General features: G+C 51.0%; 1 protein-coding gene across 1 annotated transcript in view; it reads right to left on the bottom strand.

The window, feature by feature from the left end:
• ACOT11 (acyl-CoA thioesterase 11) overlaps window positions 1-2763 on the bottom strand; it is a 96480-nt gene extending 93717 nt beyond the window's left edge. Inside the window, exons 1-2 of the mRNA XM_077779785.1 lie at window positions 2730-2763; window positions 2497-2672 (exon numbers count right to left, since the gene is read on the bottom strand). Coding sequence (XP_077635911.1) covers window positions 2497-2672; window positions 2730-2763 — 210 coding nt within the window. The remainder of the gene's footprint in view (window positions 1-2496; window positions 2673-2729) is intronic.
• Window positions 2764-26117: the final 23354 nt, after the last annotated feature.

The following is a 26117-nucleotide window of genomic DNA, read 5'->3' as shown; positions in this document are numbered from 1 at the left end:
AGCCCCACATCTAACACCAGGCAGATGTGGATTCAAATCCTGTTTAGCTGTTCAACTGATTTATCAGAGCCAGAGTATTCCCATGTATGAAAGGGGGATCCTAATCCCCACCACAGAGGTCGAGACAGTATGATGAATCAATGAGAAAATGTGAGAAAAACTACATCCACAGATCAGGTACACACTTGCCTATTAAATCATAGAAGTGTTAGAACTGTAGAAAGTGTGGAAACCTCAGATGCCCAGAGTAAATGGGAGCTAACTCATTTTGTCCAATGGACTGACCCAGGGAAAGCTCTCTACTTGAAGGGACTTTTGAGTGGGGCTTTGAAGGATGACTAGGAGCTCCCCGCAAATAGTAAGAGGACATTGAGAGGGGATGGTTGAGAGTCACTTAGGGAGAGTACTCTCAGCTTCAACATGGAGTAACAGCAAGAAAAACTTTAAGAAAAAAGGACTTCTCATCCCAAGTTTTGGACAGAATTCTAATCCAGAATTTGAATTAGAATTCTGTCCTTTGCCAAAGTGCAAAATGGCCTAAGAAGGGTCAAGGGCCCCTTCATTATAAGTCAAAGGTCAACTGGTTCAACCCTCCATGACTAAGCCACCCAAGTCTGTGCTTCCTCTGCGCTAGAAGGGAGTTCTCCTTGAGTGAGTAGGGGAAGGAGACTCACCCTGTTTCCTGGGTTCTTAGCCAACAGGCTGGGCCTCTGGCCAAGCAGCCCCTTCCCCCCTCTCCAGGAGCCTGACCCTCACCCTGCCTAGGTTCTTCACATCCCTCTGCAACCTTGACCCAGGGCAGTGATACCAGATTGGGCAATTAGCCCTTTTCCTGAGCTGGGGAGGGACAGAAGAAGGCAGGGTCCATTTTCTAGGTCAGAACTCCTCGCCCTTGCCCTTCCTCCCCTAGCCCATGTTTTTTAAAACTAGACCTTGGGGAGAGAAGGAGAGGGACTGGGGGAAAGGCAGAGAGTGTGGATGCCTCTGTGTGTGTGACTGAGTGTGTGTGTGTGTGTGTGTGTGTGTGTGTGCGCGCGCGCGCGCCTGTGTGGAGAGAGGGAGAGGGAGGGAGAGAGAACAGAGCCTGGGAGTGTGAGTATGGAGAGAGAGAGGGTGAGAAAGAGAGGGAGAGAGAGAGAGATGGTCGGAACAGAGCCTGGAGTGTGTGTGTGTGTGTGGCTGTGTGACTGCATGACTGTGTGCTAGGGAGACTGTGGGGTGTGTGCGTGTGTGCGCGTGTGTGTGTGCGCGTTGTGTGTGTGGCACTCCAGCAGCAAGCTGTACCTTAAAGGTACAGACCCTGCCTCTGCCCTGCTCCCCTCCTCCTCCACCCCTAGCCAGAACCACCTTGCACCGCCATCGCTAGGCACCTAAGCAGGACCAGTCCCCAGGGACTCTCGCCAAGGGGAGAGAAGCAAAGATAAGAGAACCCAGCCCTCTCGAACAGCCCCCTTCCCACGCTGAGGCTGGGAGCGCTCAGAAAGGGGTCCTACCGGAGGGAGGGAGGAGGAAAGGGCTTTATTCCGGAGGAAGGCAGGACCTCGCAGACAGAGGACTGGGGCCCTGGGAGGAGTGGAGGCCCAGCTCCAGGCCTTGACTGCTGGCTAGGGTCCCACCCCACTCACCATTTACTAGGGGGTGGGGTCGGTGGAGGGAGGCCACAACCTCCACACCATTTTTGCAGGGCCTCCGGGGACAATGGCACAGAGCTGTGCAGCTGTCGGGGATGCAGAACCCTGAGGGTATGAGCGGTGGCCAGACGGCCGCAGGGGTCTCTGCTGCAGTCCAGGAGCCCCTACTCAGAAGTCCTCGCTCTCAGGCGGCTGGGGCTGCCAGTGCAGGGAGCAAGGGCATCTGTTTTCCCCCCACAGCAACCTGCCCCTCCCCCACCCCACACCAAGGGAGGATCCGGGGAGGTGATGGGTGGAGCAGTGGGAAGCTAAGACCTGCTTTCTCCTCCCCCCTGGCCCGCGACTCGCTGTGTGACCCTGAACAGGTTCCCCACTCTCTCTGGGCTTCCTCTGCCTGCTCTATGTAATGGAGGAGGCTGGGTTCCCAAGCGCTACCGGCTCTCCTAGCGCCGACTTTCCCCTCTTCTGAGTCCTGTGACAGGCGTCGTGTGATGAGAACAGGCCTCCCTCGAAGAAGAGGATGAGAAATTACCCAACCCTGAATCCTCCCGGCCCTATCCCAGAGCCATAAAAAGCATGTGCGCGGAAGCGTGCAGGAAAATCTCCTGGTCCAACTCTTCCATTCCAAAGTCAGGGAAACTGAGGCTGGGAGGGAGCGATCGAGGGAGTGATAAGCCCCACATGCACATGGAGTGGGAGGCCAGGTCTGGACTGGAGCCCCAGCTCGAAGCGGCGAGCCAGAGGCCGGGTCGCCTAGGGAGCCGCCGGAGCCGGGCGGCCGGGAGGGAGGAGGAGGAGCCCCGGGCGCGCCCCTCCAGCCTTGGCCCCCGCGGGCCCCTTCCGGCCCCTCCCCCAGCCTGCGCACCGTCCCGCCACCTGCTCCCCCGCCCACTGGGGCGGGGCAGCCACCCCCTCGTTCCCATGGCAACGCACGGCCCCGTCCGGCCGCCTCGGCCTCCCCGCAGCAGTGCAGCCCATCTGGCCCCAAGCCCGTCCCAGCTGGGCCGCCGGGGGCCCCCCGTCGCCGGGCGCCCTCACGGTCTGAGACCCAACAGCGGTCTGAGACCAGGGTAGGAGCGCCAGGCGTCGGGCACCTACCTATGCCACCACCTAGGCTGGCTGCTGGGCCCATCCTGATGGGTCAGAAGCTGTACTCAAAGCCATCCAGGACCCCACTCCCTACCCTAGCCCTGCCCCCACCACCCCAAATGTCCACCCAATGCAGCGGAAGGCAGCCTCTCAGGATTAGAGGCCAGCCTTTTGGAGCCAGCCACTCTGGTAGCAAATCCCCAAGCAGCGTGATCCTGGGCAATGTACTTCACCTATTGCCCATCTGAAATTGCAGATGGTCATAGAACCTGTCTCATCTGGTGCTTCTGAAGGTTAAATGAGTCAATAAAGAAAAATACAAGGAGTCAGCGCTCAGTAAACACAGGCTATTATTATGAATGCAGGGGGCAAGTGGTAGCAGCAGCCAAAAAGGAGACCCTACCCAGCCTGGGAGCCACAGGGGTGGCTTCCTACTGGGGGGCCAAGCGGATGGAATCTTAGGGAGTAGCAGTTAGCCAGGAAACCCAAGGGAAGAGGGAGGAGCAGCAAAGACACAGAGGTGAAAAATAGCAGGGGTGGGGGTGAGGAGGGGTGCCAGGGAGACTTACCAAGCCCCTCCATCTTCCTGGAGAGTGTAGGAAACCTTGGCTTTCAGTCAGAGAGCATGGAGACGGGAGCCACTGAAGGGTTGTTGTTTTTTTTTTTAATTTTATTTTTAATGTTTTATTTATTTCTAGGAGAGAGAGAGAGACAGCGTGAGCAGGGGAGGGTCAGAGAGAGAGGGAATCACAGACTCTGAAACAGGCTCCAGGCTCTGAGCTAGCAGTCAGCACAGAGGCCGACGCGGGGCCCGAACCCACGAACCGCGAGATCATGACCTCGATAAGTGAAAGTCGGACGCTTAACCGACTAAGCCACTCAGGCGCCCCTGAAGGGTTTTGAATAGAGGCATGACCTGTCCCTTGTTTTCCTAAAGACCATTGTAGCTGTCATGTACGCAGTGCATTGGAGGGGCCTGTGGTCCTTTTAGGAGATGATGAGGCTTCAACAAGGGGAGAGGCAAGGTCAATGGAAGATGGGAACAGATTCATGGCTATTAAGGAAGGAGACATGGCAGGATGGTGACCGATCGACTGGAAGTGGCTGGAAAGGGCAGAGCTGAGGATGGACCAGGACACTCTGGTGGCTGGCTTGAGCCCTGGGAGTGTGGCAGGGCCAGTAGAGGGGCAGGTCTGGGGGTGGGAGGTGCTGCCCAGCTTGAGGACAGTAGAGTCTGGAGCCAAGAGGCAGAGACCTGGGCTGGAGAGACCATCATGGGGCCATCAGTGCTGGGATGGTAACAAATCCTGCCAGGGTCTGAGAGCAGAGGGTAGGGGCCCCTCACAGGCCAGACAAGAGGATTTATGCTTCACGATTGGATTATAGGCTTCATTTTCCTAGAACTAAGTAGAATTGGTCCAAAAGAAATTCTGGACTTCTGACCCAAATTGTATACGTGCCATTATCTCTTTCTGAGGTTTGGGGGTTTGTGAAGGTTGTTTAGGGTGAGGGAGGGGTGAGAGAGTAGGAGATATCATGTTCGAGGCTCTTGGGTGGCTCAGTTGGTTGAGCATCCGACTTCGGCTCAGGTCATGATCTCACAGTCTGTGGGTTCAAGCCCCATGTCAGGCTCTGCGCTCACAGTTCAGAGCCTGGAGCCTGCTTCTGATTCAGTGTCTCCCTCTCTCTGACCCTTCCCCACTCATGCTCTGTCTCTCTCTCTGTCTCAAAAATATATAAACATTAAAAAATATTTTAAAAAATAAGGAGATATCATGTTGTATTGACCCATCCCAGCTCTGTCCGTTGCCAGGCATGTGGTCTTAGGCAAGTCTTCTTATGATGCCTCAGTTTCCTCACAGCGATCTACCTTGAAGGGTTACTGTAAGAAGGGCACAAAGCTCCCTGCATGGTCTCTCTGGCCTTCTTTATTAAACACACAAATTCTAGAATCTTCTCTAAAATCCAAGAACATGAATTTCCATGGATGGGTCTGGAAATCTGTAGGTGAAACTGGTCTATCATTGGGTCAAAGCCTCCAACTACCACCCTGGGACTCTGGCACTGGCACCTCCATGAGGTGGCCCACCCTTCACATTTGCAGCCTGGGGCCAGAGTCCAAATGGCAGTCCCCTTGGTTGCCTGGAGAGCTCAGTTGGTAAGCATCTGGCTTTGGCTCAGGTCATGATCTCACGGTTCGTGAGTTCGAGCCCCACACTGGGCTCTCTGCTGTCAGCACAGAGCCTGCTTTGGATCTTCTGTCTGCCCTCCCTGGTGCTCTCTGTCTGTCAAAAATAAATAAGCAGGGACGCCTGGGTGGCTCAGTCAGTTAAGCGTCCGACTCCAGCTCAGGTCATGATCTCACGGTTTGTGGGTTCGAGCCTCGCATCGGGCTCTGTGCTGACAGCTAGCTCAGAGCCTGGAGCCTGTTTCAGATTCTGTGTCTCCCTCTCTCTCTGCTACTCCCCTGCTCATGCTGCCTCTCTCTCTCTCTCTCAAAAATAAATAAATTTTAAAAAAATCAAAAAAATAAAAAATAAAATAAAAAAATAATAAAAAAAAAGAAACAGACAAATGGCAGGCCCCTTGCTGGTTCCTCCTTCTCTTCCCCCTGCTTCACGTCTACTGCAAAAGTCCTTGTGTGCAGACATGTGGACTCAGGCCCCCTGTCCAAGCTCCCAGGAACAGTGGCCCCCAAACAGCTTCCTTGTCCATCCCTCAGGCCTAAGGGTGCAGCACAGGCCACCGGGAGGATAGACTCAGGCCCTGGGGTTGGGCTTCGAGCCCTGTGGGCAGGGAACCCCAGGTGCCAGGCTCCTGGAGTACGATCTAGAATGAGAAACTCGGGCTCCGGGTGGCAGGTCCTCTTGGCCCCATTTACAGATTTACAGTCCACGCTGGAGCAGGGGTGAGGCAGGAGGAGGGCCTAGGAGAACCCTAGATAACAGAGTCAGAGCAGGGGACCCGCTGCCCAGATCTGTGGGCCGCCCTGCCTCTGTTTCCACCAGCCTTTCCCACCAGGCCCTCTGGCCAGCCTACTGGTGCCCAGCAGCCACATCCTGGAGGCTGTAGCCATTCATTCATCTGCCTGCTCCCTGCCCGGCTACGGTCACCTCAGCCTCCCCTCGGGCCTCTGCCGGGAACTGGAGGGTTCTGAGGCCTCCCACACAGCTACCTCGTGGGCCATCACAGCCCACGCATGCCCAGTCTCTGGCTTGTCACAGGAGATTATATTATTCTCTAAAACTGAGGAAACTGAGGCTCGGAGAAGGCGAAGGAGGAATTGTTATCACAGAGCACCTACTGGATGCCGCGTGCTGAGGTAGGTGATTTTAAAGACATGTGCACAACACTCCTGTCAAAATTATCCCCAGTTTTCCGGCGAGGACGGTGTGGCTCCTGAGGGAGGGAGAGGTCACTGGCCCAAAGGTCACCCAGCTGGGAGGAGGCAGAGTCAGAATATAGATGGGTCAGACTCCTGGGCCCAGACCCCAGGGACGCACAGGAGGCCTTCGGGAAGGCCTGCCAAGAGGAGCGGAGGGTGGTTGGAAACCTGGACCCACCAGGTCCTGTGAGGGCCATGGAATGTGAGGAATGTCCATCCCCAGGGGAGGGCCGTGGGCAAGGTGACCTTTGGGAAGATAAAGTCAAATTCCAGTCCTAGCAGAGGTAGACCTGGGCTGGTGCTGCCAGGGACCAGAACCCGCTGCACCGGGGCATCAGCTCCCCCCGAACCCCTCCCTGAGCCGGTAATTACAACTGAGGCATGCGATGGGGGTGCACGCGGGGAGTCACCGCCACATGTCAGCCCCGGCTGTTCTCTCAGCCGGAATCTCCGCCGGAATCTCCTTCCCCCCACTCTGCCAGTGACACCTTAGCCACTATGCTTCTCAACCTGTCCCCGACTGTCACCTGAACATTTCCACTTGGGGGGCCCTGGGGAATGTCAACCATAACGTCCGTAACTAAGCTCTCCATGCCCCTGACACCCCATCCTCCCTGAGAGTACCACCTCCATGCCCCAACTTGGGAGCCTGCTTGCCTTGCCTCTTCCTCATCCTTCTTATCCATCCATACTCAGGCTCCTGTTTCTCCAGCCTCTCCCTGCTGCCTCTGGCCTCCAGCCTCAGACCCTCCAACCCCATCTCCCCATGGCAGCCAGGATAAGTTACCAGATGTGGCGAATAAAAATATAGGACTCTCAGTTAAATTTGAATTTCAAGGGCACCTGGGTGGTTCGGTCAGTTGAGCATCCAACTCTTGATTTCAGCTCAGGCCATGATCCCAGAGGCATGGAATTGAGCTCCGTATTAGACTCTGCACTGAGCGTGGAGCCTGTTTAAGATTATCTCTCCCCTTACCCTCTCTTCAGTTCATGCGCTCTCTCTTTCTTAAAAAAAAAAATAAATAAATAAATAGGGGCACCTAGGTGGCTCAGTCAGTTAAGCATCCAGTTCTTTATTTTGGTGATGATCTTAGTTCCTGAGTTTGAGCCCCAAGTGGGGCTCTGCAGTGATAGCAGGGTGGATAGGGGGAGACCGCTCGGGATTCTCTCTCTCTCTCTCTCTCTCTCTCTCTCTCTGCCCCTCCCCTGCTCATGTGCTTGCTCTCTCTCTCTGAAAATAAACAAATAAACATAAATAAATAAAATAAAATAAATATAAATCAATTAAATAGACAAATAAATAAATTTGAATTTCAGATAAACAATGAATAATATTTTTAGTATAAGTATATCCTAAGTGCTGCACAGGACATGCTTATGCTAAACAATTTTTTGTTGTCTATCTGAAACTTACAATCACCGGGCATCTTGTGTTTTAGCTGGCAACTCTAAGCCAGAGCGTACTTCATCTCTTAAAATTCCCCAGGGGTCCCGTGAGGCGTGGAGAATGGAGAAAACTCCCGTGCTTGGAGCACTCCTGCCCACCATTTCTTCTCCGCCTGTCACCAGCGACCATTCAAGTCTCAGAAATCACCTCCTCCAGGACGCCTTCTAGGTTAGGGGCTGCTCTGTGCAATGGGAGGCTTCCACACTTCCCTCATCAGAACCCCGAGTACACTGCTAGTCTCCTCCGCCAGTAAGAGCTCCGTGAGACCAGCATCTTGCCTTTCTGCTCACGGTGTTTTCTCTCCTCCGGCACCTTGCATGGCACCTAGAACGACTTGCTGTGGAGCCCTGAGTAAGCCCATTGCCTCCTCTGGCTCCCAGTCTCCATCCATATGAGAAAGGCCACGTGAAATGGTCTCTGAGTCCCCTTCCAGCTCTGATGGCTGCCCATGTCAGCCTGCCCCAGCACTTTGATCTTAGAGGTCCTGGACAGTCCACAGGAGAGGACTCTGAGCCAAGCTTGGAAGTCTGGCGGACCAGCCCCAGCTCTGCCTCTCTGCAGCCACCGACAGGTTTCCCACCCTCTCTCAGCCCGTCCTTTTCCTTCTGCCAGCTTCTGGACATGTGGAGACGACACCACCTGCTGCAACTTGGTTAGGAGTCCGAGGTCAGAAGCATAAGGCACACAGCGCAGCGCCTGGGGCGTCGGGGGCCCTCAAAACCACAAGATCCCTGCCCACTCTTCTCACTCAACTGGAAGGTGAACAACCCTGGAGGGGCTCAGGCAGTGGGGGCCGCAGAGCTCCAGGGGGAGGAGGGAGAAGCTGGGCTGGGAGCATTCAGGCAAGACTTTAAATCTGGTCTTCAATTTATTTATTTATTTATTTTTAAAGGGCCTGAGCATCTTCTGCGAGGAATCCATCCAGCCCGACAGAGACAACCTGAAGTCAGCCGTCAACACACTCAGTTGAGTGTGTTAAGTGTTCACCCTAAGTGCAAGGTGGGGGGACGTGGGGGTGTAGGTGGAGCAGACCGGGGAGACCCGGGTGCAAGGACATACCAATGTGTGGGACTTTGTCCAGCCCCAGAGCTCCCCTAATCTCCTCCAGGCTCCCAGGGCCACCCCAAGTAAACAGCTTGAGGGAGAACAGGGTGCTTGCTGGCTTCAGGACAAAGCTCTTCAGCCACCCCTGGTCCAGCCCCCTCCAACCGGCGGGCTCACAAGATGCAGAAACCCTAGAAGGCTTTTCCGGGGCTAGGACAGGCCCGTCCCCAGGCCCACTTCTGGTCTCATCTGAATGATTTGGGGTAAGGAGCAGGGGACGGTTCCTTCTAGGACAGGTCATCCAGGGTCCTAGAGGGTGAGACTACAGTGCTACGAGCCTCCAGAAATGAACTCCTGCCCTTGAACAGAAATCTGAAGACCAGGCTCTCTCACGCTGCTTCCATCTCCTTCTTGGGCTCTTCTCCTCTTCTCTGTCCCTTCTCCTGCTTCCTTCCCTCTCCAGCTCCCTGCCTGTCCCCCCCACCCGCTGAACTAGCTTCCCAGGCCCATTAGTCAGACTTGATCTGACCTCAAGACCAAAGAGCCAGGAAGAGGAGGGAGGCAGGGAGGAAGAAAGGAGGGGAGAGGGCGTTTCACCTGCGCAGGGACCTGGTCAGTGCTGGTCACCTTTGCCTCCCTTGTCTCCTAGACCTGCCCCCAGTCACCCTCCACGCAGAACCTATCTTTAGGGGGACAACTCAGTCTCCGAGAGCACAGATGTTCTGACAGGCACCGCACAACTGTCAAGGAGCCCTCCTCCTCACTCTACAGCTCCGAGGTGACAACGGGGGAGCTTACCCTGACCCAGGAGGAAGAAGAGCCTCTCCCCTCGTCCTAAGGCTCCCAGTCCTAGAGAAGGTCAGTCAGGGCTGAAGCCAGTCAGGGCAGGTGGGAGGGCTGGCCTAGCCAGACCCTGTCCCAAACAGTCCAGGTAGCCTGAGGCAAGTCACTTCGCCTTTCTGAAGATCCTTTTGTCCAGTTAAAATCTGGCCAGGAGTGACCTTTGCCCTCCAGGGAAAAGTGATAAGTGCCTTGGCTGGTAGCTAGGCTTGATTTTAAATTCTGGTTCTGCTTGTCCCTTGTGGAGTAGCTAGACGCAAGTCCCTTCTCACCGCTGTGCGCTGCGGGTGATCAGGCCATCCATGTGGGGTTTTGCTGAAGGTTGGGCCCCTCAGAGGACTCCACAGCTGGCGCTCAAGGGGTGGAAAGAAATCGGATGAGAAAGCCTAGTGACCATCGGCTGTGCGGCCCAGCCTGAAAGGTTCCCATCGCCTTGCTATGGGACCAGGCAAGTGGCCCCTCCTTCACCCTCCCCCCGTGAGGCCAAAGCACTCTTGAGCCTGGGAGGGCAGACTAGAGACTCATGTCTGACCTCTTACCCTCTGTGATCCCCAGAGAGCACACCCTCACCGCATCCTACCATCCTGGCCTTTACATTACCCATCCTGCTCCATTCTTCCCCCTGCTGGCTCAGGGCTCTCTTCCCTCCCACCCCCAGTACAAAAGGGACATTTGACATTCTTTGTTCTGTGCAAGCTCATCCTCAGAGTGTGGGAGCCACCAGGCCTCCCCAGCTGGGACTCGCCACCTTCCCCCAAGGCCTGGCCCAGCTCAGCAAGAGCTCTGTGCTGGAGGAGAGGGAGGGAGGGGCCTCAAAGGAGAGTCCCAGCCCCCACCATCGGAGCTGGCAGGAAGGAAACCTGATGGGGGAGGGTGCCCCAGAGATTCTAAGAGGGCAGCACTCACAGGACTTGTTTGAGATTGGGATAGAGGCTAACTTGAGGCTAAAACCAGTTTTTCTTCTGGCTCCCAGCTAGGGGTTCTTTTCACTAACTAGTTTCTTAGTAAATGTTATTTATTTATTTTAAAATATTGTTTAATGTTTGTTTTATTTCTTAGGGGGAGAGAGAGAGAGACAGAGCATGAGCGGGGGAGGGGCAGAGAGAGAGGGAGACACAGTATCTGAAGCAGGCTCCAAGCAGAACCCAACACTGAACTCAAACTCCTGAATTGTGAGATCATGACCTGAGAGATCATGACCTGAGCCAAAGTTGGACTCTTAACCAACTGAGCCACCCAGGCGCCCCCTTAGTAAGTTTTAAAGAAACTGCTCCCAACTCTGCCGTGATTTCCTGTGTGACCTTGGATGAGTTCCTTTCCCTCTCTGGGCCTTGGTCTCCCCAGTAGGAAATGAAGGGACAGACCTAGAGGATCGCATATGAGAGACTTCCTGAGCCAGACCCTGGCCCAGTGCTGGGATACCAGAGACCAGCCACCCTCCCAGAATCTGATTCTAGGACTCCATCACAGAGGAGCATGAAACGATTTCTTGAGGGAAAAGTAATATGTTTCCTTGAAAGGAGGATCCCCCCAAGTGGACCTAGCCTCCTTACCCTCAAACTGATATAGCCCTGGACAACCTCCAAAGCTCTTTCCCTCCCCCTTGCTCTATCAATAAGCTTGTAAGACAAACGAGACCAAAACGTTTTTCTCCTTTTTAGAAAATGAGGCTGCAGGCGCACAGAGGACAGGCCCCAACCCGCCCCGGGAGGGACACCTGAGCTCACTGGGGAAAGACAGATGGTGGATATTCTGGGTGAGGGCCCCACGTGAGCAAGGGAGAGGGCTCAGGACTACCTGAGGGGAGCAGAGAGAGGGGGCTGCAGGGTGTCGGCTAAGGAGTCTGTCCTCTGGGTACTGGGGAGCCACAGGAGACAGGTTCATGCCAAGCCTGTGTAGTCACTGCTGTTGTTGCACAGGGAATGGACGGCGGGCCCTGACGGAGGCCAAGGGAGCCCGAACAGCTGTACACACAGGTAGCTTCTGACAAAGGGGCCAGGGAGCCTCACCAGGCCTTGGGGGAGGGGGAGCCGAGCAATTCCTCTCGGGGAAAGAGGGGAAGTGAGCGGGGAGATGAAGCAGGGGAGAGGAAATGAAAGATTAAGTGCATAAAGGCCATAAAGCTCAGAAATGTCTAGGCCGGATGGATTCCCAGTTTATAGATACATTTGTGTTCAAGGATGCTTAGCCGGGCTGATACCCCAGTGAGAGCAGCCACACAAGGAGGCAGAGGGGATACCGGGCTGGAAGGGACCCCTCAGGCCCCTGACCTACTCTCTTGCTCCCCCCTCCCCATTCCCAAGCTGCCCCCAACTCCTCTGGCTGACGGCCCAGCTGGAAGCAATTGTGGGAGCCTCCAGCCCAGAGAGCTGCATCCCACAAAGGGCCCTGGTAAATAGCAGCCCACACCCCAGACGGCCTGCACGCACACACCCCTCCTTCGCAGCCCCCTGCCCGGAAATTTAAAACAACTGCTCAACATAGTCTTAAATCCTCCAGGAAGGAGCTCTGGTAAGAAGGCCAGGCAGGAAGCGCGAGGCTGGTCAAGGCTCTGCCTGGAACTCCCTTTCTCCCCAGCTCCCACCCTGAACTCCCCTGAAATACCACCCCCCAAAGCCTTGCTGTGGGCCTCTCAGCCCCTGGAGTTCCTGTGCCAGTGTTCCCTGCAGGGCACTGTAGCTGCCACTCATCGGTAGATTGTGAGTACCCTGTGCACAGGATAGTCTTGTCCCTGGCTTGTCCCAGCACTCGGTCTGTCTGCAAATGCATAATGTATGAATAAATGAATGAATAAATGGAGCCACCAGGTGACCCTGAGCTGTCAGTCTGCTCTTGGGGCCTCAGTTTCCTCATCTATCAAATGGGCATGATAACTTTTACCCTGTCTACTTCCCAGAGTTGTGAGAGCTGAAGAACCTTTGTGCAAGTGTTATTTTACTTTATTTATTATTATTGGTTTTTAAAAAAATATTTATTTTTGAGAGACACACACAGAGCATGAGCGGGGGAGGGGCAGAGAAAGAGGGAGACACAGAATCTGAAGCAGGTTCCAGGCTGAGCTGTCAGCACAGAGCCTGATGCGAGGCTTGAACCCACAGACCACGAAATCATGGCCTAAGCCGAAGTGGGCTGCTCAACTGAGCCACCCAGGTGCCCCAGTGTGCAAGTGTTTTAGCAACTGCAAAGCTGGCTTGCCTTCCTGGCCTTGGTTTGCTCCTCTGTAAAATGAGGGTCCCTCCCAGCTTTGAAATTTGGAGACTTTAGCCAGTGCTCCTTAAATACCAGCTGGGCATTCCAGGAAGGGCAGAGGGTTCAGTGTCAGGAAATAGAGGCCTGGCCAGGCTTCAGACGGCCACTATTTCAGCTCTGAAGTGGCCTCTGACTCACTGTATGATCTTCTCTGGGCCTCAGTTTTCTTCTCTGTAAAATGGGAGTGGGTGGACACAGAATGTCTAAAGCGGCCTCTAACACTGGAGCTCTGGGATGACAGGACATTATCCAGAGGGCAATGGGGAGCCACTGATAACTTTGAGCAGGAGAGCAGCATGATCCCAGTCATGTTTCAGAGCGCCCGCGCTGGCAGAAGGGCAGGGAGGCCGGAGCCTGGAGGCCTGAAGAGGCAATAGAAAGCAGCAGCCTGTGTGCCCCTCCCCACGCTGCACCCATGCCTGGACTGCTCTGCCCCTTCCCCGGGCCCCTGCTTTTTCAAAATCACCCATCTAAGACATAGTTCAGGGAGCACTTCCTCCCTAAGGTCTTCCCAGCTTGGCTCTGATGCAGTTACTTCCTCTGCCCTGCGGTTTCCCAGCTCTTTGTATCTCCATCCCCGGCCCAGTGTGGAGTAGTGGTGTGTATGTATGTGTGTGCACAGGCGTGCGTGCATGTTCTCTCCTGGGCTGTGAGCTCCGGAGCTCCCCCCATCCCCATATCATCTCTACCCCTGGCTACCCCCTGACCTGGCCCAGATGAGGTGCTCAGTACATGCATGCAGAGTGCCGGGGGTGAAAGAGCGTCCTACGCTGAGTCCACCGCAGGACAGGAGACTGGGCTCCAGCCCCAGCTTAACTGCTAATACTCCTGTGACCTTGGGCGAGGTACTTCTCCTTTCTGGACCAAGGTCCTTTTTTGGCCAAATAGGAACTACCCTGATTATTCATTCTTGAGTCAGGACTCTGACAGGAGGGGGCATCCTTAGGCCTTTTCCTGGACATGCCCCCTCACCGTTTCCTTGGCAGTGCCCTGCATTAAGGCACACTGTGACTGGCGATTCCAGAACCCAAGCTCCTGACAACCTCATCCGTGGGTCCTGCACAGTGCTGTGCACAGAGGGGTGCTCGACAGGCCTGCATAAAGAACCATTTGTCTACTCCACAGCCCCAAGAGAGGCAACCCGGTGAGATCTCCAAAAACAGGGAGGTGCACCAATGGCAGCGCTTTGCAAGAGGCAGGGAGCACGCAGTGTCCAACCCCAGCTGCAGTGCGGCCTCTGTCCCCACACCCGTCCTGCCCAGCCATCCTCCTGGGGCTAGCTGGGCTGACCTCCCCTGAGAGATATGGGGAAGGGGTGCTGTCAGCCCCCAAAGCAGATGGATCTTTAGCCGGCACTACTCTGCCCCAGGCAAGCCCGGCCTGAATCTCAGCCAGAACCCCCCTTCCACTCCCCCGCCCCCATGGGCTGGGACAGACCTCAGCCAGCAGGCCTCCCAGCTTTGATCAATACAGGGCAGGCAGCCAAGGCGGCTGCAGGCTCCATCCTCCCAGGAGGCCCCAGGCTCTGCTGGGGTCACATGGGGGAGGGGCCCCAGCAGCAGCCAGGCTCCGGGGCTCTGGGGGCGGGGCGGGGCGTGGAAGCAGGAAAGGCAGGCATCGCTCACGCAGTCATTCACCCCTTCTTCACCTGCTCGCTTATCCGGTAGTGCACAGATATCTGGTGAGCAGCAGTTTTGCCCCAGGCACTGGCCTTGGCCCTGGGGCACAGGGAGGAGAAGACGCAGCTCTTGTGAAACTGATTTTCTAGTCTGGGAGAGAGGCGGCTGAGGAGGAATGAAACAAACAAACATAAGAGGTAGTTTCTAAAGGTGATACATACAAAATAGGGTAAGGCGACATCTCACACACGGTGACCAAGGAAGAGGCCAAGGAGGATAACGTCTGAGCTGAGGCTCAGGTGATGAAGAGATCACCAGGCTGGCCCGGTCGGATCCCCAGAAGCAAACACTAAGGAGAGCTGCGCGCAGGAACCTTCTGGGGGCTTGCCCTTGGCCCCCACACCTCTGGGCACCTGTGGCCACCTGTGGGTGAGGGAGGGAAGCAGGGCAGAGTGATGGAAGGAGTTGGGCTACTCTGAAGTCACACCAAAGGCCTCAGCTGACCCTCCACGCATCAAGAAGCAAAGAGAACCTTTCCAGGTTGTTCAAGGTCCAGGCAGTAGGCCTGGCCTTTGTACCTGCACATGGTACCAGCCGATGGGCACCTGCCCACAGGAAGGGGCAAGACTTTGGGCAAGCCAGCTGTCTTCAGAGGAGGCATTCCAACAGTCTCAACTGAGAGCAGATGGGGGATTGAGCCCCTCAGCCCCAAATGGGGACCTGGGTGGCACCCGTCAGCATCTAGGAGGTACACTATGATTTGGAAGAAGAACGTGCCAGATAGAGGAGCAGCAAATGAGAAGCCTTGAGGTAGAAACGAGCTTAGCCTGAAGAAGGCCAGCATAGTGGAGAGTGCTGAGTGAGGGAGAGTCACAGGACAGTGGTCAGAGAGTAGGCAAAGGCCATCCTAGAAGGGACTGTGAACCAAGGGGCTTTATTCTAGGTGTGAAGGGCCATCCATAGGGCCTTAAGAGAAGAGTGATCTGATAGCTCCCTATTAACACTACCCTGGCTTCTGGGTGAAGTAGGGGAGGGGGGAGGGAGAGCAGTGGAAGGCCATGGGAGGAGCCCAGGTGAGAAGATTCTAGATTAATCTTGGCTGCTGTAGAGATGCCTCAGTGTCCTGTCGGGGATATTCACCAGACAAATTTTACTTTTCACCAACCTTAAGATCCTGAAATCTTGTGGCTTGGGGAAGAAACCTCAGAGATCCCTGGTTCCTCTCCCCAACCTGGGCAGAAAGCCCTTTGCCAAAGCTGGTGGCTAGTGACCAGGCGGCCTAGTGCTGTGCCCCATAGGGGCTGAGGAGCTCACTCCCCTCACGGATCACTCTGCTGGAAAGTTCTGAGAGCTGCCTCCTTGTAGCTGTTTGCAGGGCCCACCCCCCACCCCCGTTCTGCTCTGGGCCACACTAACCACATCTGTTCCCTCTGCCCCAGTAGTCCCCAAGAGGTGACGACATGCTCCCGTCTCCACTCCCACCCGCTATCTTGTCTGGTAATGATCTCAGATGATGCCCCCTCCCTACCTCAAGCCTGGTTCCTTGCCAGCCCACCAATCCATTGCTACGACATGCATCTGATTCTGCAAAGGTATGGAGGAAAGTTATTCTGTAGAAGTTGTAAGAGGAAAATATTTTCTTCTTTAAAAAATTTTTTGTGTGTGTTGGGGGGTGCCTCAGTGGCCCAGTTGGTTAAGCGTCAGATTTAGCTCAGATCATGATCCCACAGTTTGTGGGTTCAAGCCCCACGTCAGGCTCTGTGCTGACACCTCAGAGCCTGGAGCCTGCTTTAGATTCTGTGTCTCCCTCTCTCTCTGCCCCTCCCCTGCTTACGCTCTCTCTCTCTCTCNGTGGGGGTGGGGGTGGGGTAGAGGGTGGGGGTGGGGCATTTAAAAGCTGAACCAAAATATTGGGAGTTCGTTTGTAGATCTGCCCTTGTTCTTTCTTTAAAATCTGAGCCAAGGGATATTCTCATTTCTTTTCCTGTGACTCCCAGCTTCCAACTCTTGGAGCTAAAAAGGTCGCAGAAGTCTAACCAACGGCTCCTGCTCTGTGCCACCTGCTTTGCTGACCTGTGTTTCAGCATCTCCATCAGCTGATTACCTCTACCTCCAGAGCTTGTACACCTCCAGACATAGGGAGCTCACTATCTTGAGAAAGTTCTTCAGTGAAACACAAAGATTCTATAAGTAACACAGTGGCTCTTGTCTTACTCCGGGTCACAGCTCACCCATTCATTCATTCATTCATTCATATTTTCATTCATTCAATAATATTTATTGAGCCTCCATCAAATGAAGCAGGGCACTCATAGCCAAAGATTGGAGGAAAATTATAAATATAAAAGTAGTTTATGGTGGTGCCTGGGTGGCTCAGTTGGTTAGGCATCTGACTTCGGCTCAGTTCAGAATCTCACAGTTAGTGAGTTTGAGCCCTGCATCAGGCTCTGTGCTGACAGCTCAGAGCCTGGAACCTGCTTTGGATTTTGTGTCTCCCTCTCTCTCTGCTCCTCCTCCACTCATGCTCTGTTTCTCAAAAATAAATAAATGTTTTAATAATTTAAAAAATAAAAATAAAGGTAGTTTATGCTCTGAGCAATTATACTTTGGCCAGCATTGTACAAAGCACTGCATATAAGCCACCTCCGTTAATTGTCACAGTCAGCTCCCTCTTTACAAATGAACAAACTGAGGGTTAGGGAGTATGGGAGACCGGGTCCCAGTAGGAAAGAGGGCAACTGAAGGGCTTCTTGCAGAGTTGAATAAAGGGACTATTTACACAGGTGTGAAAAGAGTTAAGGAAACCTACAAGGGATGGCCGGGTGCCCTAAGGTTAGCAACAGCAGGGAGACCTAGCCACCTATAGAGCCGAAGGGAAAAGAAGTGACAAGATTGTCAGGAGCACTTGGTGAAGCTAGGGTTGTGAAAGAGGGAGCCATGACGGGAGCCATGGCTGCAGAGAATGGGGGTAGGAGGAGAGGAGTTAATAGGCTTTCCTCTGGCTCCTGCTGGTACTTCCCTGTGATTGAATCCACATGGAATCAATAGGTGAGGTTTTTCAGGTGATATGGTCCACTGAGGTCAGGCTTCTGGGCACACCAAGGTAAAAGGAACAGGGCTTAGTGGGAGTGGGCAAAGGGAATAACCAATCCAGAGTTAGCGGATTTGTCTGCGGTCTCAAGTCAGGAAGTTGTAGAGCCATAGAAATAAAGACAGAGTGATTCGTGTGCTGTATTCAAAATTTAAGAGCAGGAAGGAAGGGCGCCTGGGTGGCTCTGTCGGTTGAGAGTCTGACTTGGGCTCAGGTCATGATCTCACTGCTTGTGGGTTCGAGCCCCGTGTCGGGCTCTGTGCTGACAGCCTGGAGCCTGCTTCAGATTCTGTGTCTCTCTTTTCGTCTGCCCCTCCCCTGCTCATGCTCTGTCTCTGTCTCTCAAAAATAAATAATCATTAAAAAAAAAAAAGAAAGCATGAAGAAGGGAGTCATGAGTGGGTTTAGAAGGGTCTGGAGGATAGGCAGGAGTTTGTGGGACAAGATAGGGGAAATGACATTCCAAAAAGGCAGGAACACCACCTGTTGGGCAAGAATGAGCCACTCCCCGGGGCTGGAGAGAGCTGGGAAGGTTCCAGAAACCTCTGGGGGGAGGCTGGGGCAGGAGCTTGGAAGTGTTACTATTGGAATAAGATAAAGCCACTACTCATCCACTAATTTACTTTAAATATGTATTGATTGGGCTTCTGCCTGTTGCCAGGGACTGTGCTAGGAGTTGGGGTTACAGCCACAAAAAGTGCAGTCGCAGGACTGTGCAGTCATGGTCCTGACCTTTTGGAGCTTATGGTCTAGGAGGGGATGGTGGAAGCTGCATGATGAACTAATGACAGCGGGAATCAGCGCTCTGAAGACAAATCTGGATGTTCTCCTATTTAATTTATTTAATTTGGAGCAGCGAGCCCAATGTGGGGCTCAAACTCATGAACTTCCAGACCATGACCTGAGCCGAAGTCAGACGCTCAACTGACTGAGCAATCCAAGCACTCCCCTTTTCATTCTCTTTCGTGGTATCTTTAAAATTTTATTTCTTTACTATTTTTTTATTTATATCCAAGTTAGTTAGCATATAGTGCTATAATGATTTCAGTAGAGTCCAGTGATTCATCCCCTACAGTTGCAGTGCTCCTCCCAAGTATCCTCCCTAATGCCCTTTGCCCATTTAGCCCATCCCCCCACCCACAACCCCTCCAGCAGCCCTCAGTTTGTTCTCTGTATTTAAGAGTCTTGTATATTTTGTCCCCCTCCTTCTTTTTATATTATTTTTGCTTCCCTTCCCTTATGTCCATCTGTTTTGTTTCTTAAATCCTGCATGTGAGGGAAGTCATATGATATTTATTTTTCTCTGACTGACTAATTTCACTTAGCATAATGCACTCTAGTTCCATCCACGTTGTTGCAAATGGCAAGATTTCATTCTTTTTTATTGCCAAGCAATACTTCATTATATATATGTATGTGCACATATATATACATGCACATCTTCTTTATCCATTCATCTGTCAATGGACATTTGTGCTCTTTCCATACTTTGGCTATTGTCAATAGCACTGCTATAAACATTGGGGTGCATATACCCTTTGAATACCTAGTAGTGCAATTGCTGAGCCACAGAGTAGTTCTATTTTTAACTTTTTGAGGAATCTCCACACTGTTTTCCAGAGTGGCTGCACCAGTTTGCATTCCCACCAGCAGTGCAAAAGAAATCCTCTAATTGGGGTGTCTGGGTGGTTCAGTTGGTTAAGTGTCCGACTTCAGCTCAGGTCATGATCTCCTGGTTTGTGAGTTCGAGCCCTGCGTCAGGCTCTGTGCTGACAGCTCTGAGCCTGGAGTCTGCTTCCAATTCTGTGTCTTCCCCCCATCTCTCTGCCCCTCCCCTGCTTGCTCTCTCTCTATCTCTCTCAAAGATAAATAAACATTAAAAAAAAAGAAATCCTCTAATATATATATTTTTAAGTTTTTACTTATTTATTTTTTAGTAATCCCTACATCCAAGACAGGGCTCAAACTCATGACCTTAAGATCAAGACTCACACACTACCAACTGGGGCAGAGGGCACCCCTCTTAGTGTTATCTTTTGATGAATGAAAGTTCTTCATTATTTTTTAAAAATCTTAATGTTAATGACATTCAATTCCTTTATCTTTTATCTTTTCAACTTTTTCCCTTATGGTTGATTTTTTGGTGAGTATGTGATATGAATAATATGAATAAAAAAATCTTTGCCGACCTCAAGGTGATAAGATTTTCCTATGTATTCTTCTAGAAACTTTATTGTTCTTTTTTTCACACTTAGAACTCTGATCCATGTTGAATTAAGAGTTGTAAATGGTGGGCACCTGGCTGGCTCAGTCAGTAGAGTATGTGACTCTTGATCTTGAGGTTGTGAGGTCAAGACCCATGTTGGACATGGAGCCTACAAAAAAAAAAAAAAAAAGAGTTGTGTATGGCATGAGTAAGAGTCAAGATGCCTCTCCCTCAAATTTCCAGCATCAGTTTTTGGAAATACTCTTTTCCCTCCAATGAATTGTGGTGATATTTTTTTCATATATCAAGTGATAATATATGTGTGAGTTTATTTCTAGGCTCTCTATTCTGTATCATTGTTTTACTTGTCTACTCCATGCCAGTGCTATATTGTCTTAATTGTAAAATTTTATAATAAGTTTTTTTTAAATTTATTTATTTATCTTGAGAGAGAGATAGAAAGCAAGCAAGGGAGGGGAGGCAGGGCAGAGAGAGAGGGAGAGAGAGAATCCCAAGCAGGCTCAGCACTGAGCAGAGCCCAGTTCCGGGTTTGATGTGGGGCTCAAACTCACGAACTGTGAGATCATGACCTGAGCCAAAATCAAGTCAGATGCTTAACCGACTGAGCCACCCAGGTGGCCCGTATAGTGAGTTTTTATATATAGTAGTATAACTCCTCAGGCTTTGTTTTTTCCAACAATGCACTGTTTAGTTTCTTTGCATTTTCATATAAATTTTAGAATTGGGCATTAACTAAAAAATCTATTGAAATTTTTATTGAAATTGCATTGAGCCTATAAGGGCAATTTGAGAAGAATTGATATCTTTACAACATTGAATCTTCCAATCCATGAACATGGTATATCCTTTCTCTCCCTATTTATTGAGCAATTGTTTTACTTCCTGCAGCCATATTTAAAGTTTACAGAATAAGGGTCTTATACATATTACATTTATTTCTGATGAGTTTTTTAAGTTTATTTATTTATTTATTTTGAGAGAGGGAGAGAATGAGCACACAAGCAGGAAAGGGGCAGTAGAGAGGGAGAGAGAGAATCCCAAGCAGGCCCCCAGCTGACAGTGCAGAGCCAGATGCGTGGCTTGAACTCATGAACCATGAGATCATGACCTAAGCTGAAACCAAGAGACCAAGAATCAGAGGCTTAACTGACTGAGCTACCCAAGCACCCTTATTCCTGAGTGGTTTTTTTGGTGCTGTTGTAAATAGTATTATTTTCTAATTGTTTGCTGCCAATATATAAAAATATAATTATTTTTGTATATTGTCTTTACACTTAGCAACTTTGTTGGATTAATTCTAATACTTTATTTAGGAGTAACTTTGGGGATACCTGGGTGGCTCAGTTGGCTAAGCAGCTGACCCTTGATTTCGGCGCAGGTCATGATCTCATGGTTTGTGAGTTCAAACCCCATGTCGGGCTCTGCACAGACAGTGTGAAACCTACTTAGGCTTCTCTCCCTCCCTCTCTCTCTGACCCTCACCCTCTCACATTCTCCTTCCCCTCTCTTTCTTTCTCTCAAAATAAATAAAACTTAAATTGAATTAAAAAATAGAACAGGAGCACCTGGGTGGCTCAGTTGGTTGAACATCTGACTTCAGCTTAGGTCATCGTCGGGAGGTTCAAGAGTTTGAGCCCCACATCAGGCTTGCTGCTGTCAGTGTGGAACCCACTTCAGATCTTCTGTCCCCTTCTCCAGGGCCCTCCCCTCTCATGCACTCACGCTCTCTCTCAAAAATAAACAAATGTTAAAGAAAAAAAGAACAGGGATGTCTGGGTGGCTCATTCAGCTAAGCGTCTGACTCTTGATTTTGGCTCAGGTCATGATCTCATGATTTGTGGGCTCGAGCCCCACATTAGGCTCTGTGACTGGTGGGGCAGGGCTTGCTTGGGATTCCCCCTCTCTCTGCCCTTTCCCCACTTGCACCCTCTCTCTCTCAAAATAAATACATAAACTTTAAAAAATAGAACAAAAGAATCTTTAAAAAAGAAAGAAAGGACTCTATGGGGCTTTTTTTTAAGATTTTATTTTTAAGTAACCTCTATACTCAACGTGGGGCTCAAACTCACAACCCCGAGATCAAGAGTTATATGTGCTCCATCCACAGAGCCCGACAGGCGCCCCTTTCTATTGCTTTTTCTTGCTTTACTGTCCTTTCCAGGACCACTAGTACTAATGGTTGAACAAAAATTGTACGATACGACATTCTTGCTTTGTTCCTTCCATCAGAAAGAAAATGTTTGATGCTTCACATTAAATATAATCTTAGCTATAGGATTTTTGTGGATATCCTTTCTTAGATTAAAGAAGGTCCCTTCCATTGCTAGTTTGCTGCGAGTTTTATTATAATTGGTATTGAATGTTATTAAGTGTCCTTTTCTCTAGCTACTGAAATGATCATATTTATCTTATTCTGTGAATGTAACAAATTCTATTGATCTATTTTATTTTATTATTTTTTAATTAAAAAATTTTTAAACATTTATTTATTTTTGAGACAGAAAGAGACAGAGCAAGAGAGGTGGAGGGGCAGAGAGAGAGGGAGACACGGAATCTGAAAGAGGCTCCAGGCTGTGAGCTGTCAGCACAGAGCCTGATGCGGAGCTTGAACCCGTGGACCATGGGCTCATGACCTGAGCCAAAGCCGGATGCTTAACTGACTGAGCCACCCAGGTGCCCCTATATTGATCTATTTTAGGGTATTAGACTAACCTTGAATTTCTAGAGTAAGCCTCATTTGGTCATACCCACATCCCACTCTGCAGCTTGGGTCAGAGTAAGCAAGACTGGAGGCAGTGAGCAAGGCCAATGCAAAGGGCCTGGGAAGGGGAGGAGGACCTAGACTAGGGTAGAGGCTGTGATGAGTTAAAGATACTCTGAGAGGGTGGAGTGGGCAGGACTCAGTGACAAATGAGATTTGAGGCCCATAGAGAACAAGGGCTTCTGGTCTGAGCATCTAAGTAGGTGAGAGAGGTGTCATCTTCCAGGAAGGGGACTATAAGTCTGGGCTGACAGTGAATGATCATTCTCTCTGATGTATTACACATCTCCAGTGAGGCTGTCCCAGAGACAGGTGGCAATGCAGGGCAAGAACTTTCGAGAAGGTGATAGAAGCCTTGAGAACAGAGAACCTGGCCTGGGGACAGACTGCAGACCGAAGAGTAGAGAGCCCCCAAAGGAGCCTTCGGGAAGCCCCCAGTTAAGAGACAGGTTGAAGGTGAAAAGCCAGGGAAGAAGATGTAGAAAAGACCAGGCAGAAAGGAGGAAGGAAATCCAGGAGTCTAGGAGATCAAGGAGGCCATGGAAGATCACATTCCAAGGAGAGAGAGTGCTCCTCTGCAGTGTCCTTCTGTAGCTCCCCATTGCCCACAGCTTAACCCATAACCTGGCTCTAGTCCTCCATGATCTGACCCCTCATCAAGCCCCACAGCATCTTGCCTCCCTCTGCATCTCACTCGGGGCTTTTAGTTTCCAGCCACAGAATCCACTCAGGCACGTGACAGTGTACACGGGGTGTACGACAAGTTGTTGGGTGGCTCAGAGGACCGCCAGGAGGATGAGAGGAGCGCGCTCGGTGGAAAACATCACTTCTAGGAACGAACGGCAGAGCTGCCATTGGACAATGTGCTGTCACTGTCCCTACCCCAGCCCAGCAGCAAATGCCAGAAACTCGGCCCGAGTGGTGACGGCTACTGCTGTGTCACAAGCACCAAGGCCACGTGTGCAATAGGGATTCAACCTGCAACCCATGCTGCTCCCCCACCCCCAGCCAGATACGCGCGGCCCCCCTGCCCCAGCAAGGCGCCTCCTCGTGTTGCTCCGTCCTGAATCAGAGGCCTGGACAAGGGCACAGGCAGACCCTATGTCACAGGTCTGCCTTCCACTTGCAGAGAAGCTTCTGTCTTCTGTCCTGGGAAGGTGGGACTCACCAGGGAGAATCACCCCAAATACAAAGAACAAAGTCTATTCAGATAAAGATAGATTTTTAAAAATCTCTTTTACTGTTTCCCTGAGTGGCTTTGACAAGTGTTTTTACTTCTCTGTGTCTCAGTTCCCTCATCTATAAAACGGGGATACTAATGTCTCACTCCTCCTGGGCGGGTGTGAAAAGTACGTTTGTAAGTTTGTGGAAGTGTCTGGCATAGGGTTGGCCCTCAGAAAATGGGTCCCTTCTTGCCCTGGGCCAAACACTAATGTTTCTTTACTCTCCTTCCAGTCTTCCCCGACAGCCAGTCTCCCTACCCAGCCCGCTCCTCCTCCCCTTTTATGACACATAGCAAAATCCAGGTGCTTTTTTAAATGCTTACTTAAGGGCGCCTGGGTGGCTCAGACGGTTAAGCGCCCGACTTCGGCTCAGGTCATGATCTCACGTTCGTGGGTTTGAGCCCCGCGTCAGGCTCTGTGCTGACTGCCAGCTCAGAGCCTGGAGACTGCTTCAGATTCTGTGTCTCCCTCACTCTCTGGCCTTCCTCTGCTCACGCTGTCTCTCTCTCTCTCTCAGAAATAAATATAAACATTAAAAACATTAAAAATAAATAAATGCTTACTTAATTCATTGGAACCAAAAAAGTAACTTAAGAAACTAACTCACCAGGGTGAAGCGATGTCAGTGTCAGTAGCTGGGCAGAGGGCGTAGCAACACTCAAGCCTTCCAGGGATGTTCACACCATCCACGTGCAAAGCCATGGGCAGGACTGCAGGCACCGCCATTATTCCCATATCTTTCTGAAAAGGGGAGTGTACCTTCTTCAGTAAATGCTTTTTCTTCTAGAAGCGCTAGGGCAGCGTGGTGGCCATCTATATTGTTTTGCCTGTTCAGCATTCATGCCCCTTCTTTAGTGACAAAGCCTGTATTTCCTTTTAGGAACTCACTCTCTCTTACTCTTGGTTCCAGTGAGGCTGAGACCTCAGGCAGCCTGGCTTGATCAAAGCCTTCTATGGCCGTGGGCTCAATGATTGGGCCTTAGGTGGTCACATGATCCACGTCAGCCAATGAGAGCAAGACCTGGGATTCGTGGCAGTTACCAGGAGAAAGATGCTGCTTTTTCATGGGGATTATCAAATGGTAGAACATAAGCCTGGAACCATCCATGGCCATCTTTGAGGCTTTCTATGGGAAGGTCCTGTCTGTGAAGGAAGCCAGCACCAAAGAAAGCAGAACCAAAAGTTAGAAACACAGATTTAATAGTGGTATTTGAGGCTCTGGACCCAGCCAGGTCTGAAGCCAGCACTACTCCTGGGCTTTTCAGCTACATATGCCAAAAAATGTCCTGCTTTGAATAAGCCACTTTGAATTAGGTTTCTGTCAGATCCAAATTAAGTCACTAGGTGTGGGAATCTTTTTCTATCTCAAAAATCACATTAGGAAAAAGCAACTTAACAAAGTGGTGATAGTGGCAGTCGCCACAGAGAGCCCCAGGGGGTTTGTGGGACAGGGCTGGGCAGCAGAATCACTTTCTACATACGTTTTTTTTTTTTTAAATGTTTTATTTATTTCTGAGAGAGAGAGAGACAGCATGAGCAGGGGAGGGTCAGAGAGAGAGAGAGAGATACAGAATCTGAAACAGGCTCCAAGCTCTGAGCTGGATGTCAGCACAGAGCCCGACGCGGGGCTTGAACCCACGAACCGTGAGATCATGACTTGAGCTGAAGCTGGATGCTCAACCGACTGAGCCGCCCAGGTGTCCCTACATATGTATAAAGACACTTTAAAAAATTTTTTTAACCATTGGGGGGCACNATTGAAATTGCATTGAGCCTATAAGGGCAATTTGAGAAGAATTGATATCTTTACAACATTGAATCTTCCAATCCATGAACATGGTATATCCTTTCTCTCCCTATTTATTGAGCAATTGTTTTACTTCCTGCAGCCATATTTAAAGTTTACAGAATAAGGGTCTTATACATATTACATTTATTTCTGATGAGTTTTTTAAGTTTATTTATTTATTTATTTTGAGAGAGGGAGAGAATGAGCACACAAGCAGGAAAGGGGCAGTAGAGAGGGAGAGAGAGAATCCCAAGCAGGCCCCCAGCTGACAGTGCAGAGCCAGATGCGTGGCTTGAACTCATGAACCATGAGATCATGACCTAAGCTGAAACCAAGAGACCAAGAATCAGAGGCTTAACTGACTGAGCTACCCAAGCACCCTTATTCCTGAGTGGTTTTTTTGGTGCTGTTGTAAATAGTATTATTTTCTAATTGTTTGCTGCCAATATATAAAAATATAATTATTTTTGTATATTGTCTTTACACTTAGCAACTTTGTTGGATTAATTCTAATACTTTATTTAGGAGTAACTTTGGGGATACCTGGGTGGCTCAGTTGGCTAAGCAGCTGACCCTTGATTTCGGCGCAGGTCATGATCTCATGGTTTGTGAGTTCAAACCCCATGTCGGGCTCTGCACAGACAGTGTGAAACCTACTTAGGCTTCTCTCCCTCCCTCTCTCTCTGACCCTCACCCTCTCACATTCTCCTTCCCCTCTCTTT

This window comes from Crocuta crocuta, unplaced genomic scaffold (genome assembly GCF_008692635.1).
Source record: "Crocuta crocuta isolate KB4526 unplaced genomic scaffold, BGI_CrCroc_1.0 scaffold168, whole genome shotgun sequence".
In the NCBI taxonomy this organism is placed as follows: Eukaryota; Metazoa; Chordata; class Mammalia; order Carnivora; family Hyaenidae; genus Crocuta; species Crocuta crocuta.
This window is presented reverse-complemented; position numbering and strand designations above follow the sequence as displayed.